This window comes from Haemaphysalis longicornis, unplaced genomic scaffold (assembly GCF_048455015.1).
Source record: "Haemaphysalis longicornis isolate Haplotype H1 unplaced genomic scaffold, Haemaphysalis longicornis Haplotype H1 scaffold_1, whole genome shotgun sequence".
Classification (NCBI taxonomy): Eukaryota; Metazoa; Arthropoda; class Arachnida; order Ixodida; family Ixodidae; genus Haemaphysalis; species Haemaphysalis longicornis.
In genome coordinates, this window is record NW_027526203.1 from 327072506 (window position 1) to 327090675 (window position 18170).

The window sequence follows — 18170 nt, forward strand, 5'->3', positions numbered from 1 at the left end:
CTGCTACACTTACGTGAAAGTGGAGCAATCCGATAGACGCCGACTTCACGACCATAGGGACCCAGGTTCGATTCCGGCAGCCGGAAGCTTTTTTTGCTTTCACTTCGGCGTTTTCACGTTACAGGCGCCGTCAGTGAGAACACTATTAAAAGTGGATAATATTTGTAAGGGGTGAGAAAATCAATTTGAGCGTAACTAAATCGGTTGTGGTCAACCGATGCCCAGATACAAAGACAAAGCCTCTAGCCATTTTCATCATCGTTATCATCCTCGTAATCATGCGGCCGGCGTCGGGAAGCCCTGCACAGCCGTAGCCAGTATCAGCAGAATTTGCAGCCGTGCCAACGCTATCCGTTGTAGCGTGGTTGTTTGTAGCAGTGAGTGCGACGCTTTGTGTTGCGGTGTGTGAGTCCCTGTTTTGCGATGACGGCTGGCTTCCACCGTTTTCTTTTTTATTCGTCCGAACAGCGAGAATACTGGAAGACGAAGTAGCAATAACACAAAGCGCAAAAGAGGTGACACAGAAGTAGACAACACGAGCGCTTCTTGTGTGCCGTCTTCTCGCGATTTGCGTGATGAATCCAGTTGAACTGGCTAAGCTTTCTGCTCTATTAATAACAGCTGCAGTCGATACAGCCGCCGGCAGCCGTGGCGACGCCATTTTTGTTTCAGGTGGGATTGACCTATTGACCCGCGGTGTTGGTAGTGTACAAATGCAGTTTTGGAAAAGTAGGTATACTTGCCTACGTAAACCAGAAAACCAGGATTCAGTTCGAGTGGTATCGGGTTCGATCGCGATTGAAATTGGCTGTTTAGCGGCACCCGATCCGGGCTGATTTGGAGCGGGATCGACTCAAGAGCGATTGAAAGGGTTAGTGTGACAGGGGTAAATAAAACATGTCAATTTCAATCGCTATCGAGCCCGATCCCGCTCGAACACAATCCTGGCGTCCCAAGAGCTCTTGAGCTTTCCAAGTGGGATCGCAAGAGAGCGGCGATACTCTCGTCCCCGCGGAGTAATGTCATTGAAGGTGACAACTTCGAATAACGCCCAAACTGTATCAAATACATTGCCTCAAATAAGCGTGTGATAATATTTATGTAGGTAAGTCTACCTACTTTTACAAAATTGCATTTGTTCACTGTCCACACCACGGGTCAATAGATCAATCCAAATTAAAACAAAAATGGCGACGCCATGGCTGGTGTTGGCTGTATCGAGTACAGGTGGTTTTGTTAGTTTACCTTGCAATACTTTCGCTTTTGGGGAGAGTGTGGTGAGAAAAAACACGTAGGAAGCCAGCCGTCGTCGCAAACGAAGGGCGCACAGACCGCAACACAAAGCGTTGCCCGCGTTACTACAAGCAACCAGGCTATAATGATTGATTTGATTGATTGTACGGTTTAACGCGCCGACGCAACGCAGGCGATGAGGCGCGCCGTGGTGGAGGGCTCCGAATTAATTTTGATCACCTGGGGATCCTTAACGTGCGCCGAAATCTCGTACACACGGGCGTTTTTGCTTTTCGCCTCCATGAGAAAAGCGGCCGCCGCGGCCGGGAATCGAACCCGCGAACTAGTACTCAGCAGCGCAACGCCTTAGCCACAGAGCCACCGCGGCGGGTAACCAGGCTATAATGGATGGTAGAGATGCGTCGCTCAGGAGTGATCCGGTTCTTTTGAGCCGCTCTTTTTGAAGAACGAGTGAGCCGTGGCTCAGTAAAAGTGAGCGGCGGTTCTTTTGGAGAGAGGGAGACCCTTCTCGCCCCCTCAGTGATCAGTGTCGAACGGGGCGAGCCACAGCACTACAGTGCCTAGGCACTATAACAGCACTGCAAACCATGGAGAAAGAGCCAACGGAGCCTAAAAGCCGGGTCAACGCTCTCTCGCGCCAGCTATTGCCGGCGCGAGAAAGCAACTCCACTGCCGGGCCAGCTGGGGCTAATTTTCCAAATTTCTCCAGCGCCCCCTGTCGTGGGAGCAGACAATTCGAGCCAGGAGAACCGGATGCAGTTTTGACCCGTTCATCGGCTCTTCCGGTGAGCGGATCCGCTCAGTTACTGAGCGAAAGAACCGAAGACCCGGGTCAAATGAGCCGTCGCTCTGCGCCATCTGTTATCGGCGCGGGAAAGCAACTGTACTGCCGGGCCGGCTGGGGCTAATTTTTCAAATTCCTCCAGCGCGCCCCCTGTCGTGGGAGCAGACAATTCAAGCCAGGAGAACCGGATGCAGTTTTGACCCGTTCATCGGCTCTTCCGGTGAGCGGATCCGCTCAGTTACTGAGCGAAAGAACCGAAGACCCGGGTCAAATGAGCCGTCGCTCTGCGCCATCTGTTATCGGCGCGGGAAAGCAACTGTACTGCCGGGCCGGCTGGGGCTAATTTTTCAAACTCCTCCAGCGCGCCTCCTGTCGTGGGAGCAGACAATTCGAGCCAGGAGAACCGGATGCAGTTTTGACCCGTTCATCGGCTCTTCCGGCTCTTTCCGCTCAGTTACTGAACCGAAGAACCGAAGAACGGCTCCCGCTCTTTTCGAGAGCCGCTCTTCGCGAAGCGGGTCTTCTGAGGCGCCATTTGGGAACCGCGATGACGGCGGCGGTGAGTGACAGATCGGGAGGCCGCAATGGCAGCAGTGAACGAACTGCGTCTGTATTTTCAAAGTAAGAGGAAAATAAACTCCTGTGACCATATAATTCACTAGAATAACTACAGTTACATTTGTGCGTGTAGCTGTTGTCCGAGTCAGGAACGAGCCGCATCTTCTTAACCGCTCAGTTCCGCGGCGATTATCGGCTCCCGGCGGTTCTTTGGCAGAGCGGCTCTTCTAAGAACCGACGTGCAGCGGCTGCTCGCTCGATTAGAGAATCGTGCTGAGCATGGCTCTGAAGGAGTCGTGTCGGCACGTTCCGGTAGAGTTATTAGAGGCGTATCGGCCGACCCAGCTGGGTCTTGTGTGCAACTTTCGCGTCATGTATTATCGCTGCCAGAAAGCGGACCCGTCGACCTCGCTTCGAATAAACTGAACAAAGTGTTGTTCACCACCACAATATTAAAATTAGTTTCTTGTATTATGTCCAGAATCATTTTTTCTGGCGTCACAGCTCACTAGTAGAGATCATATTTGTGAGGTTATAAAGTTGACAAAAAGTTGCATTTTCTTCTATATATATCGACCGAGAGTGATTCTGAAATACCACTGACACATAAAAACCTTTGTAATGATGGTGAGGCCAATTCTTTTCAGCACAAATACAGCGGATGTTGTTACAAAATAAATGACTAAATAACAATTGAGTACTAATTTAGATTATGGATGCTTAACACAGGTTACAAACCTAAATGAACCGCTGAACCGTTCAAATGAACCGGTTCACTTCAGTGAACTGAGCCGTTCTGAGCCGCTCACTGAAGTGAGCCGTTTTGCCCATCTCTAATGGATGGCCTTGGCATGGCTGCGCAGGGTTACCAGACGCCGGCCGCAGAATAGCTTTTTGACGCCATCTGGCGTACGTAAGTGCAACCATCGCAATTTCTATCGATTGGAAACGTGACGTGTAGCAGCGGCGATGTGTGGAGCGCGTTTGAAAAGTCAATCCCGCTTCGCTTCAATCCGGATTGAAAGGGCTCGTGTGACAGGTGTATAAGGTGCACTGACTGTCCACACCAACCACCTCAAGCCATCGTTTTTTGAACATCATGTTCTCTCAAGATTTGTCTTTCACCCGAAACTCAAGGAAAAAAAATGTAGAATTAAAGGTTTTGCTTAACCATTACGACCGATAGGTTATTAATGAGGTTGTGGTTTGAACTTTCTATTTCGTACTGTGCTCACTTTAAATGCGCCTGGACCAAATGCTGATTGAATTCATCTACGCGCCACTCTTATTGTGGACACAGAGGTGTTTCTATCCTTAGGAAAACAAGCCAATACCGTAGTATTTTAACAAAAGCCACGACATTGCACGATTTTATGGATCATGGATAGTTGCCTTTTTAGAGCCTGCAGTCAATTCGCTTAAAGATTAGCGAAGGACTAATAATTTGTAGCTTTAGCACCCTAGTGGTGTAGGCTATGGGACGTTTTCCTACAACGAGCGAGGTCTTAGATTAAAACAAAAACCGCGGAAGTGGATTACTTGGTCGAAATCGAGCAAGAAAATGCGCGTGTATTGAAGTTCACCGAAAACGAATGTCAGTCTTAGCTTTTTGCTACCTATTTGTATCTGGGAAGCAGGGAAAAAACTGCGACTCCAGGGCTCACTTGTTTCGTCATCTTTTTCGCTCGTTCCCGTGCTTCACAAAAGAGTTGCACATAAGAAAGGCTAATTTGGTATAAATTTCTTTGAGGCTTTTAGGCATGTTGCACGCTATCCCCCATGTTTGTTTTCGACTTGTTACATGCAAATTTCCCATTTTGTGTCTTAATTTTCTTTTTGGGTGACATACAGGGAGGTGGCAGTGTGAGTGATTCCAAAGCAAGTAAACATTCCCTAAGACATTGAGTACTCGAAGACGTGCGAAACAATGGCGGCCTTTGTTGTGAATTGGCACTAGATTTAAACAATGATGCAAGTAATAAATATGCAAACAACGTATACAAGGCAAAACGCCCTTCCGGAATGTGAATTTTGCTGCGAAAGTTGGGCAAGATTTCGCTCCAAATTCACGCAACGAAAGCTTTCATATAAGCGATCAAGGAAAACATACGGGAAATGGATTCAAACTACTCACGCATGGAATCCTTGACGTCGGTTAATGATCGCGACGCTTCTGCTCTCTCCTTTTTCCCCGCCTGCATCCGGAGGGGCCGGGAGAGAGAGGTGACTTTCGTGGAGAACAGCACTTCACAGAGGAAACAATAGTTTATCCCTTGTAAAGACAAGCTCGCCAAATATGCAGCCAGACTCGCGATGAGGGCACATGCAAGGTGACGCGCCAGCCGACCTCTCGCATCATTGAAGCATGACACATCCACCGCTCGGGAGACCATGCAAATGTCGCGGGCCTCACGCGAGACAAGGCGGCGGAAAGGTGGAAGCCAGCACGAAGAGACTAGACATCGGTCACGGCCGCATGGCTTCAAACATGCACGATATTTTACGCAACGAGTGCTCCCGGAAAATGACTTTAAAAACGACAATAGGCAAAATGCAGAAGGGCATTAAATCTTAACGGCAGGACAAGACGATGGTCTTTGACGGGAGGATGAAATAGAAACGCTCCAAAACTTATCGAGCCGCTGTTCCTTGCCTTCCCGGCATTATTTTACCTCAAGCAGCGCAGGGTGAATAAAAGGTAGTGACTATTACCACGGCAACCATGAGAATTACCGCCGAAAATTTCTCACGGCAGTCGCCTCTGATTGGCTAAGCACGTCACCCGGAGATTCTAAGGGGCAAATATTCCCTAAAAAGCCGCCCTTGCAGTTGGTCCTGTGGCGCTGTGGTTTAGAGCTTGCTTTTTAAACCAGAAGGCTCAGGTTCGAGTCCGGAATTAGGCATGTGTTTTTTTTTTTTTTTTTGTAACCTTCAGAATATTTAAAGTTTTCGCTCATCGTGATTTCGTTAATGCTTTTTTTTGTTCTTGTTATTTCTATATCAATAGATCGCTGCACAGTACTTCTAGAATGGGTTGGATTAAGTTTAAAATAGGTTGTGTTCGGAGTCGTTAGGCTGAGTTAGGTTAGGTTTGTTGCAGTTGGGCTGGATTTGGGTAAGTTAATTTGATTGATTCATTGTGGGGTTTAACGCACCGACGCAACGCAGGCGATGAGGCGCGCCGTAGTGGAGGGCTCCGGATTAATTTTGACCACCTGGGGATCTTTATCGTGCGCCGAAATCTCGTACACACGGGCGTTTTTGCTTTTCACCTCCATCAGAAAAGCGGCCGCCGCGGCCGGGAATCGAACCCGCGACATCGTGCTCAGCAGCGCAACGCCTTAGCCACTGAGCCACCGCTGGGTAGGTTAATTAGGATACGTACGGTTACGTTACGTTAGGTTAGGTTCGGTGAGGTCAAGTTATGTTGGGTTACTTTGGGAAGCAATATTATCCAGCGATATTTAGGCCAGCCAGCTCCTCTGGGGACTGCCGTAAGAATTTCCCGGACGTAATTCTCACGGTTGCCGTGAGATTAGACGCAGCCTTAATTAAATGCTCCTTTTTTGCGTTGTAATTTTCTTTTTCAAAATATAATTGGAACAAAAACCTTAATTCCTGCAAGGCTTGCTGCTACAAATTATAGTGTTAAAAAACGTTTAACACGAAAAAGGAGTGTCTAATAAACTTTACATTGCTTCAAGAAAAATGCGCCATTCTATTTGGGTGATTATGTTAGGACCGCAGCGCCGTTAAAGTTAAGACTTGTTGCCATGAATTCAGTTGTAACTGGAACTGGGAAGCAACATACATGAACTGTGCCAGTGCCTGGTTGGCGTCCATTTATTTATTTCTAATACATTAAGGAATAACACATTATGTGCTACCTAAGACAAAAATTAGGGACATATTTTGTGTCGAGCAGCCTGCATTGTGACTTTATGGGGTATCGGTAACTGTTGCCATCGCTTCGCCTCCTATTCCAGTGAGGAACGCCGGTAACTCAGTTTATTGCTGCTTTTTTTGCGGATTATTCTTGGGAGCTGTTTTGTTCCGTCCCTTGTGCGCGGTACCACTCCTGTATCGATACACCAGCCGTGAAGAGGTTTAAGAGAAAAGGCACTAAAGTGTCCCCTTTGTTTAACTTGCAATTGTAAATGCAATTGAAGAAATAACAGGGTAAAATCGGTGCAACATCTTGAACGCTATGGACATACACTCGCAATGGCTGATAAAATTCCGTCAAAAACATATCGGTAGGGCTAAGCTGTTCAAAATGGGAAGATAAATACTGTCGGCCGCATTTACCGCAGAAGAGGAAATGCCGGTCGGCTTCTTTATTTTGTCCTTCCAGGGAGCGCTTGGGAATATAGGTCATGGTAAGAGTGCGTTCTGATTCTGATCAAGTGGCGGCTCTCGGCTTTGAGCACGCCAACCTCTAGAAAATTTGCAGAGAGAACGCGTAGCCTTTGTGCTTGCAGATGTCAGGGAAACATACAGTTATTTACGAAGGTGTGAGTGTCCATGAATCCAAAGGCTTTCAAATGTTTGCGATTACGGCCCAGAGCGGATCTATGTGTTGCCTGCCCTAACTCAGCAAAGCGAAATTCAAACGTTTTCCGTAACCAGTGGCACGAGGCCGAGTGATGTTTTTATAACAGAATACGTTTCGTTATTCGTAGCGCCTTGCCGTGCAGCTGACGGGTCTCACCTAAACCGAACTTTGTCACCAACGACAAACATGTTTTCCTGTCTGCACAAAATGGTTAAACTGAGGAGGGGGGCTTCAAAACCAAATGCAGTTTGCACAAGGTGAATTTTTACTTGCTCAGAGGAGAATATGGCCAGTCACACAGTGTGCCACTGCGGAGGGTGAACAGGGGCTGCCCCATCCCGATTCGCTGACAAAATCCCACTCCTTCTAGCCTTCTAATTACGAATAGTTTCTAGGATAATAAAAAGTGAGAGGATCCAATATTCCTATAGATCATATTCTTAGAATAGGAGTGCACGAGATCTTTTCTTTTAGATAGCTTCTTTGACGAGTCTTCTACGGATGCTGAGTAAAGCCTACAACTTTGACATCGGACTGACTGGAGCTTGATTGATTGATTATGAGGTTTAATGCGCTAATGGGTCGACGCTACACACGAGATGCGGCACGCCGTAGTGGAGGGCTCCGGATTAATTTTGACCACCTGAAGGTCTTTAAGGTGCGCCGAACTGACTGTGGCGACTTGTAGCAGGATCCCTATCCATGCTTCTGTGACACCCCCCCCCCCCCCTCCCAAGGTTGGAGGCCGATCGAAACGGCGGACGGGATTTCTGACATATGAGATTTGGCGTTTTTTTCTAAATGTCCCAGATTCAGAATCCGAAACTAATTCCGATAAAACTACAGTAACAAGAAAAACTCGGCAACTTTCACCTAAAAAAGGTGTGGCAAGAAAATAGTTGATATAACGTCCTGAAAAGGTGTACGCGAATCGTAGTCCGTATCGAAAATGAGCCAGATCCTGCTGTTTCACGGATCAAAATGAGCCAAATACATTTGCCCAATTGGAGTTTGCTTTTGGCTTGACTGTTCAGACTGTTTCCTGGGTGTTTTTGGAAGATCTTTTTTTGCTTGCTTTGCGGAGCTGGCTTATTTGAATTCAGACTGCAATTAGGATATCCGCGAAAGATCTGTCCGCAGATGTCAACCACGAAGTGAACGGAATGAAACTGACAGGTGTGAAACAATGATTTAATTTCATGTCACCCGTCCCTATGAAATGACTCTGGTTATATTTATTTCTTTTACTCATATGTTTACCATTTCGTACTTAACTAAATGGCCGCCGCTTACAAACCCTGGCAACACCCCCACCCCCCTTTTCTGAGAGTACGAACCACTTCATTAACGTGAAGAAGATATGAGCAACCTTCTTGAGAAGCGTTTTGGAAATTCATATCAAAGTAATGAAGAGCTTGCTTTTTTCGTGAGTGCCTTCAGGCATGCCCAAGAAAAATATCGTAGGGAAGAATTCCAAAAGAACTGCTAATGGTGCGAAGAGGACTCGCCTGCTCTCCATGTACAGTTCTACGGTTTTTGAAGCATGTTGCATACTTTTTTATGTCTTTTCCACCAAATCTCAACCGCACCAGGCTTGAAAGTCAATTTAGATAAGGTTTTCACAAGAATGCCACATCAACTTAAGTGTTTCAATTCAATGTTAGCCAAATCCGAACTTATCACCCCAATGTTGCTCAAATTCCCGGCATAACTTTTATTTTCTTGAGGCCATAAAGTTTCCCTAGCTTTCATGTAAAATATATCATATAATCGCTTTGACGGCGTTGCATTTAAGTCCGGTAAGAAACTTCCACTTGTTTCTCAAATTCGCGTTAGGGGGATCTGGCTCATCTCGGAAAGAAAAAAAAAACGCCTCATGTGCGCTTTGCTTTATACTTTGATTTGTGTGGAGCACGTGCTTTGCAACGGGTCGCACGCAACGGGGATTGAGCAGCCGCCGAAAGTGCGGACTTCATCCTTTCTGGTGCATACACCGCTACGCAATTTGTCGCGGCCAAAGAATAATTTAGCGCGCGACAGCAATGAGCTACTGCATACGCTTTTGCTCTTTTTTTAAAGTCCGCATTCAGTGGATTCCAGCCAGATGCGTGCTTTAATATTAAAAATTGACAGTTGTCTTTTATCTGAAGAAGTCGTTAAATGCATAGAACGCTGAAGTTCTACGCTAAAGACTGACGCTAAAGACTGACTCATCCAACCACCATGCATGCAGCGAAGACGCTGCTTTAATGGTGCGCGAAGCATGTATTCATTATTGGCTATCACGCTTGTAGAAGTGGGCCATTAATTGGTGCTGTGGGATTTTATTTTTAACACCAGTAGCTGTTTCTTGTTGACAATAAATGAGCCCCCAAATGTGTCTTGAAAATTATTGGTCAATCATATATCGCAAATTCCTTCACCCCCCCCCCCCGGCGTCGGCCGTAAGTGGTATGTATGGGCCTAGCTAATCATTTGCGGCAACATATTGTCACGTGGCCAAAGACGACGCAGTTGTCTTCAAGGAAAACACATTTATTGGAGCGAACTTGTGCTCCCCTAACAACTCAAAGAATACAGGCGGCGAAGCAGCAGTCAACAAAGTGACGTGCGAAGGCGATCGTCGACGATTCGAATTAAAACCGCGGCGTCTGCTCTGCAGGCTATTATCATTAGGCCCGAGTGTTTCTCGAACCGCCGATTTACATCCAGAAAAAAAGAAGATTATTCTAGGCTGTTCACGTTAGTTCGGAACGCTCTCCCTATCAGAAGAGATAACACATGCGGCATAGAAGGAAAGAATGGAACACGCGCTTCCCTTGGCACACAGATAACACAGACCGGCGCAGCCCGGCGGTAAAAGCAAAACATGGTTCGCGGCATTACCCCCCCTCTAAGAGTGCATCGACCCGATGGTAACATAAACGAAAGTTCGAACAAATAAAAAAATAGAAGCCCGTCATCGTGCGTAGAAAGGTTTTAAGCGAACCACGTGGACGACTTCGGGTCGCGTGCGTCGTCGTGATGTGCCGGAATCACCATCGGGGATCACTTCGTAGGTAAGTTGGCCAACACGTCGTAGAATCTGGTAGGGTCCGAAATACCGTCGTAGAAGCTTCTCACTCAGTCCGCGTCGCCGGATGGGAGCCCAAACCCACACACGGTCCCCTGGGTGGTACTCGGCGTCTCGGCGTCGGAGGTTGTAGCGGCCGGCATCCACCAGCTGCTGGTCCGTTGTACGAATTCGAGCGAGCTGGCGCGCCTCCTCCGCACGCTGAAGGTATCCTTGGACGTCGGCGTTGAGATCGTCGTCTTATACGTGCGGAAGCATGGCGTCAAGCATCGTAGTCGGCCGCCTTCCGTAGACAAGCTCGAACGGTGTCATCTGCGTAGTTTCCTGGATAGCCGTGTTGTACGCAAACGTGACATATGGGAGCACTTCGTCCCAGGTCTTATGTTCAACATCGACGTACATGGACAGTATATCCGGAATCGTCCTGTTCAAATGTTCCGTTAGTCCATTCGTTTGGGGGTAGTAAGCCGTCGTTCCTCGGTGATCCGTGTTGCTGTAGCGTAAGATCCCTTGCATCAGCTCGGCAGTAAAGGCCGTTCCGCGGTCCGTGATTAGAACTTCAGGGGCTCCATGTCGCAGCACAACTTGACTTATGAAGAACTTTGCGAATTCTTGGGCAGTCCCCCTCGAAAGAGCAACGGTCTCTGCGTAGCGCGTCATGTAGTCTGTCGCTACGACAATCCGCTTGTTCTCGGATCGTGACGTAGGGAACGGTCCAAAAAGGTCCATTCCAATCTGCTGAAAAGGCCTCGATGGGACCGCGATCGGCTGCAGAAGCCCGGCGGGTCTCGTCGGCGGCGTTTTTCGTCGCTGGCAGTCACGGCAGCTCCGGACGTAGTGGGTGACGTCGGATGTAAGGCGGGGCCAGTAGTACCTCGCCTTGATGTTTCCAATTGTGCGAGCTGTGCCGAGATGTCCGGAAGACGGGTCTTCGTGGTACGCTTCCAAAATTTCGTCACGAAGATATGCCGGGATGACAAGAAGGTAATTCGTTCTCATTCCGGGGCTGAAATTTTTCTTCACGAGGACGGAGTTTTTGAGGCTGAATGCTGGTAAGTTTCGTTTGAAGGCCCTAGGCATGGCGACATTGCGTCCTTCCAGGTAGTCGATCATGACGCGTAACTCGGGGTCGGCACGCTGTTGGGCGGCTAGATCGCTCTCCGTCACGAATCCGAAGAACGCGCTGTCGACATCGGAGTCTTGAGGTGGTGGATCGACGGGGGCACGGGACAGACAGTCGGCGTCAGAGTGTTTCCTGCCGGATTTATGGACAATTGTAACGTCGAATTCCTGCAGGCGCAAACTCCATCGCCCAAGGCGGCCAGAGGGGTCCTTCAAGTTGGCGAGCCAACACAGCGCATGGTGGTCTGTCACAACCGTCTACCATACACGTATGGGCGAAATTTTGAAGTGGCCCATATGATAGCATACAATAAACAAACCCAATGCACGGTTCGCGGCATTATGAACCCGCAGTCGGTAAATAGGGACAGTGTTTTTTTTTTTTTTTGCCGTATTTGGCTCTGGTTGGGGCAAACGCTATTAATCGTGATGGATTATTGGTCCGCCTTCTTGATGCAAAAAATGGACGAAAGATTGCGTATAAAACTCCGTAATGTTATATCTTTACCGGGGAGGGATTGTGACCGAGTGGTTATTCCGTCCCTATTAGAACCAATGAGGCTTGAGTTCAAACCCCAGTAACTACAACAACGTTTGTTTCTGTATTCGGACTGGAAGTGTCCCTACATTTCAATATGCGTTGGGCACTGTTAAATGCATTTTATGCCGTATACACGCTTCCGAGTGTGAGTACTACAGTGCCTTAGCATTCGAGCTACTCCGCTCATTTAGAAGTTGCGAAGAAATCCGGATACTACGACGGATGTTCCTTTTGTTAGAGTACGGTGTTCTCCTAGTATTACGTTGATTTTAATTAAGGGGGTTAGTAGCATAGCTGTTCTTAGTAGTAGTCATTGGCAGACTGCTGAATGTGGAAAATACCGATGCAGAGCTGAAGTATTTAATAACTACTAAAAAGGCAACTAATCAATGTTCCAACGAAAAAAATACGTGTACGCAGTCCTCATTTTCATTTACTCCATATTTTGTTTCATACGTGCATAAACGTCACCAGGAAAGGACGCAAAAACATGCGCCCTTATAACTTGCCAGTATAAGCAAAAGGAGGAAGGCGAAGTGACAAGTGCGACAGCACATTTGACCGCTTCTTCCTCCCCATTTGTTCTGCACAGGAATCGTTGCGCATGTATCCACCAGTTCCTCTTGTCGCTCGAGACATCGACGAGGATGTGCTCATAGGTGAGTGAGAAAGCTTAAATGTTCTATGCTTGGTACAAACAGAGTACTTGATTACTGTTCTGCTCAAGAAATTTCAGTGTCACTCGATGGGGGAGCTTGATATGCTGCCACGGCCACTACGCGGCGCAGGCTGCCGTAAGGGGGCCGTCGCTGCCCAGCGGGCCCGCCGCAGAGCAGTGGCAGCGGCGATAGCCCGGAGGCCCTGTGTGGAGGCTGCGCGTCTCACTCCCCGCAACAAAGTTTCTATAATCAGTGTCACACAAACTTTATATGTGTCAGTGCACACAACACACGGTCGACGACATGAAGCTTAGGATCAACATTGCGTAAGATGTGCTGTATGACGGGCTGCCGCTCCGGCTACAGACACACAAACGAATTGGGGTAGCCGTTTTGTTTTCCGACTAGCGCCGAACTTCGAGAGAAGTGGAGAAGGGTATACCGCACTTGGAAGCGGGTTGGTCTAGCTTTGACTGTATGCGTGTTTGCGAAAACCATTTCGCTGCTACCGACATCATCGGAACTGCTGAGCCCGTCGTGAACCGGGACGTTCTATCGGCACAACGAGAGAGGGAGGCTGCAGGACCGGTGCCGCTGCGAGGATTTTTGGAGACCTGTTGGCGTACCTCACAAAGCCAAAACTTCGTTTCCGGCCAGTGATGCAAAGGCATCCAGCGAAGAGGCGGCGCGAATCCTAGCCTGGATGCGCAGCAGTAGAAGGCCAGAATGCGAACACCGGCTCAGCAGGATAAGGTGGTGGCGCCAAATCTTGTACGGATTTGTTGTTTACCGCGTCCCTTTGTTCCTTCAGTCATATGACCCTCTGTTATAGCGGCTGGAGGCATTGATGTACCTCTGAACATACTTTTAGGATTATTTTACAAATGCATCAGCCAGCGATTGCCGACACGCTTATCAGGATTGCCAAACGGAAGAGGCAGTGTGTACATTTTCTGAGTTGCAGGTGCTGAGGGCCAGCTTTGCAGTACAATGCAACGACTTGAACGGGGTCAAAAGCAGCTTGCTAAGGCTAGAGTGCGTACAAACAAAATTTAAGACTGGAGGGAGAACCTGGACAAGCTATCCACCCGCGAAACCAATCATATTTATGTTGTATAGTTTGTATTTCTATATAATACTCCTACTGCTCTTCTTCTTCAAAGAAATTTTATCGGTGTATTGTGTGTAAATAAACCAAGTTGTCCACCATTCTCCTAAACACATCGCACCTAATATGATGCTCCCATTCAAATTATGCACCTCTGCACTAGCAGGTATACCCCTAGCACTGAAAATTTCGGAATCATTGCATGCTTGAAACATTGAACACCTCCTCCACCCGACCCCCCTTCACCCCGACCAAAAAAAATCTATATTGGTTTCTCAGAAGGTGGGAAAGGCAGGTGAGCCGCAAGCACTGTCATCATAAAGAAGCTTCAGATTAGGCTGCTGCACTACCCGTAGCTGGTAGCAGCTCGTATTAGCTGTTTGGTTATCAGCTGGAAATTAGTAATATTCTATACCGTACACGTCAGCAAACGTCAAGCGCATATTTGGGTATTCCACGTACATTGCGAGAAAAGAAGTCATCGATCAAATGTTATGGACTTGAAGCTCGTGTTTATTTCAAAAGCCCCCTAATACCGAAGGGGCTGTGGCACAAGGGGCAGTGGCCCAAGTAACGCACCGGATCGCTCGGAACCTACATTGTGAACTGGCAGATGTTGGGGCCAGGGCACCGGGAGACCAGAGTGGACTTTAAGAAAAATACTGGGAACTTTTCTTTGAGACTGGCTCAGAGGAGTCTTTTGATGGCTTTCAGAGCGATGACTAACCATATTTGGCAAAATGTTAGGTACATGAACATTCTTCCTTTTTTCTTGCGGGAGATCGTTGTCGCCGCACTCTTGAATTTTTGTGTCATTTCGGGATAGCGCCCCCTCCCCACTTTGCTGGTGATCTCTTCTTGCTTACAGGGGAGCGGTTGCTCAGAATTTTACGGTATTTTGTGCCAGCGTGTTTGGACTGTTCTTTCGTGGAACACGTTTGCCTACTCCACTGTGCATATACTACATGTTACGTTCGCCAGTTGTCGCTCAGAATCGGCATGAAACAACACGGCAACACTGCATTGGCCAAATAAAAATAAATAGCGTTGTAATTGTCGCTACCTGTGCCGTCCTTGTTCTGTGCTTGGTCTCCCGTCTTTTTTTTTTGCGCAAGAAATTACGTATCCGTTGCCTGGGAACCAACCAGCCCAACCGCCTGCATTAATCTATGTTGCGGGTCCTCACTTCTCGAAGTCGTAATAAATTTCGCAGCAGGCTTTGACCTTCATTTGTTCATCCTTGTTTCCGTAGCAGTGCCTGCCAATGCAGTATTGCACACAAGAAAATACTCTCTATAACGCAAGTTGTTACTTCCCAGCAGAAACTGATGAAAATTGACAGGTGAAATAATAAAAGCTGCTTTTTTGAACTTAGCCTCGCAACGGTGCTTAATATACTCAACTGGCATGGGAGTTGTGGCTAAAAATATTTTTTTTCGCACTACACCCAGACATATCCTAGTCACAAAATTCAGAAAGCGCATCAATTTAAGAGACAAAGTGCCATGGCCACTGCTTCACGGCGTCCATTTATTTCAGGAAACTGCGTCATTCCGAAAGGAACGGTTGCGCTTGCCGGCATTTATTTTCTTCATCGACACCCAAGAGTTTACAAGGACCCCGACATGTTTGTTCCGGAGAGGTTCCTGGAGACTGGAAACGCCAACCCCTTTGCCTATGTTCCCTTCTCTGCTGGATCCCGAAATTGCATTGGTATGTCGTTCAATGTCGTGAATCACCCATATAAAGTACAATTGATCCGTTTATTATTTTTTCAATCGTCCTGTAGCTCCCATGTGAATTACAATTGATGTGTTTATTATTTTTTCAATCGTGCTGTTCATATTGGTAGTCGGTCTTGGAACAACAGAAAATTGCGCGAGTAATGAGCGTGCAGGGCAATTCAGCGGTCATCTCGTCAAAGCCGCGTACTAACTGGTCATTTTACTGGCAACATCGCGTGCAGCTGCCGTATGCATGGAGAACAGTGGCGGTAGTCCGCTGAGGTCATCCTGTATATAATGTCGCACAATATCAACTACAACAAATCTAAAAAAAGTATGGGTAAACAGCAAAAACTGTGCAGCCACTATCCCTAATCCGACAGAATTTCCTGTAATTCAAAAGCATGGAAAGTGACCGTATGTGTGATAATACAAAATGAACCAAGTACTTTTGTTAGGAATCCCAGTTTACATAATTTACCTATAATTTGGAAGTGCCCGCCTCCCTCTAATATAAGAGTCAGAGCTATTACAATTTAGGAGTATTGAAGAGCACAGTCACTGATTGCATATCTTAGCGTTCATTGTATAGTCTCACGGCCTGTTTTTCTTCGCGTCGCATTGCAACAAGTCCGGTCCTTCCGGCCTCTTCAGGCATGCAGCTTACGCTGCAAAGAAAGTACTGACTAGCCTCCATGAGCTCACAGTACCGCTGAAATTGACTGTCTTAACTCCGTTGTATTTTTTTTTCTCTTTTCTTCAAAGACATCATGTCGGTAACACCCGTAGGCTATACTGGGCTTACAGAGCTGAATTTCTTCGGCGTTCTACATTATAGGGTTCCATTATTTTTTCTAAGCAGAACCCCCGAGGAGAAAAAATACCCTCAAAGAGTTGGAATTTTCTGATGCCATAAAACAACCTTAGAAAGTATAAATGTCGCTTGTAAACAGAGATTGTTTAATGGTTCAATCAGTACGAGAACTCTTACAGGATTGCAAGAAGGGTTTCTAGCAAGAATAACAGTGCTTACTTCTCCTCAAATATTCTTTTATTCCACGCACGCAATACTGTTTCTTCGCGAGATACCAAAATGCGTTTTCAAGCTCAAGGCTTCAACTCGGAAGCGACTTTGTGCGAAATCAAATCTCCGAGAAAAAATTTGCCGTGCGCTTCGTGTCGCTCTGCTGATCTGAAACTAAAGGCGCAGCAGGCGCCTACATGAAGCTCTGTTTTAACGTCCCATGTTTCCTTCCATCACTGCAGGCCAGAGGTTCGCACAGCTGGAGGAAAAAATCATGTTGGCTCAAATCTTGAGGAGCTTCAGCGTGGAGTCGGTGGTACCCATGAGTGAGCTGCAGTTGCAACTCGAAATTGTTCTCAGACCTCTGCAAGGAATACAACTCAAACTGAAACCTCGCTAATAATTCCCGCCACTCTGGCCTCTTGTAAATGTAGTTCCAACAAATTATTGTACTCAGGATGGCTGCACCATAAACTGCAGCCGCTTGAAGTACCTCTTCGGCAATACACGTAATCTGGCAGGAGAAACGGAGGCCGGAAGCGAGGTTACACCTCAGAGGAGCACTATAGTACGGAGCAATATTGCGCAGTAATAAATGCATAACAGCGATAACAACAGCAATGAAGATACATGTTTCAGAAGGCGTGAATGATAAAATTGTCCTCATTTGAGAACACTGTGTGGGTTTGGAAACTGAAAATAAACGCAGTTTGACAATAAAGCCAATAATATGAAAAGCCAGTCTCGCTGCTTGTTTCCTCGTCCAGTCCAGAAAATGAAAAAGTGAAGGAATTTGTGACCTGCCCCTTTCTGTCTGGGACAACCTCCTGATGTTCTGGTAGGCTCTGTCGGGTGCCGTGCAAAATCTTTGGCGGCAACGCGCCGAGGGTGCAATATTTTTTTTCCTTCTTTGAAGCGTCTATCCGGCTACCCATCTTGTTCGAAAAGTTTTATATAATTTCAACATTTCACTTGTGACCTCCAGCGCGAAATTGCTTCTCGGGAGGCTGGGGCTTGATTCCATCCACGGAATGCTTTTTGTAGCAGAGATATGTTTTTGTTGTTATTTTAGACTCAGCTACTCGTTTTACTTGGAATAGTGTTTGTTAGTGCAGCCATTCGACTGCTTCCTATGAATTCCTATGAAGCAAAGTTCTTATCACAGCACTGACCTTCAGTTATTATTGTGGTAGTTTACTTTTCTTTGTCTTAAGATTACTATCCGGTGATCCATTCAACGTGCCAACAAAAGTTTCCAGATATGAACAACAGGGCACCAATAATTTATCGATGCATATTCACTTTCTACGACAACCGTTTTTGTGGAGAAATCATATTACACCTGTGTTCTTATTTTGCATCCTGTAAAATATTAGCACTTATTGTCGCTATTCCGTAAATGATAATCCCGGTAGACTGCTATGATTACCATACTAGCGATTGTCTCGTCTGTTCCCTGGTCCCTGTCCCTGTCCCTTTTTTTGGTGGTTCGTCAACTGCACTGAAATCTTCGAAAACGTAAAAATCCCGCGTCGTCGTTTGCACAACATAATTAGCAAAAATAACGGTCCATTGCAAAGACATTGCGCGCCATGCACGGAAAAGCGGCGATCGCATTTTTAGCAAACAAGCAGCAATAATACAAAATGCGCAAAAACATCGTTACAAACTTCCACCAGAATAGCTGCCACAGAAGCAACACTTGAACACTGCAGGTTAAGAAAGTTACCTCAACTAACTGTTGACTAAGAATCAAATTTTAAAATAG

General features: G+C 46.9%; 1 protein-coding gene across 1 annotated transcript in view; it reads left to right on the forward strand.

The window, feature by feature from the left end:
- LOC144151894 (cytochrome P450 4V2-like) overlaps positions 1-17122 on the forward strand; it is a 32223-nt gene extending 15101 nt beyond the window's left edge. Inside the window, exons 9-11 of the mRNA XM_077683061.1 lie at positions 12480-12546; positions 15194-15367; positions 16645-17122. Of these exons, the coding sequence (XP_077539187.1) occupies positions 12480-12546; positions 15194-15367; positions 16645-16802 (399 nt within the window). The 3' untranslated portion in view covers positions 16803-17122. The remainder of the gene's footprint in view (positions 1-12479; positions 12547-15193; positions 15368-16644) is intronic.
- Positions 17123-18170: the final 1048 nt, after the last annotated feature.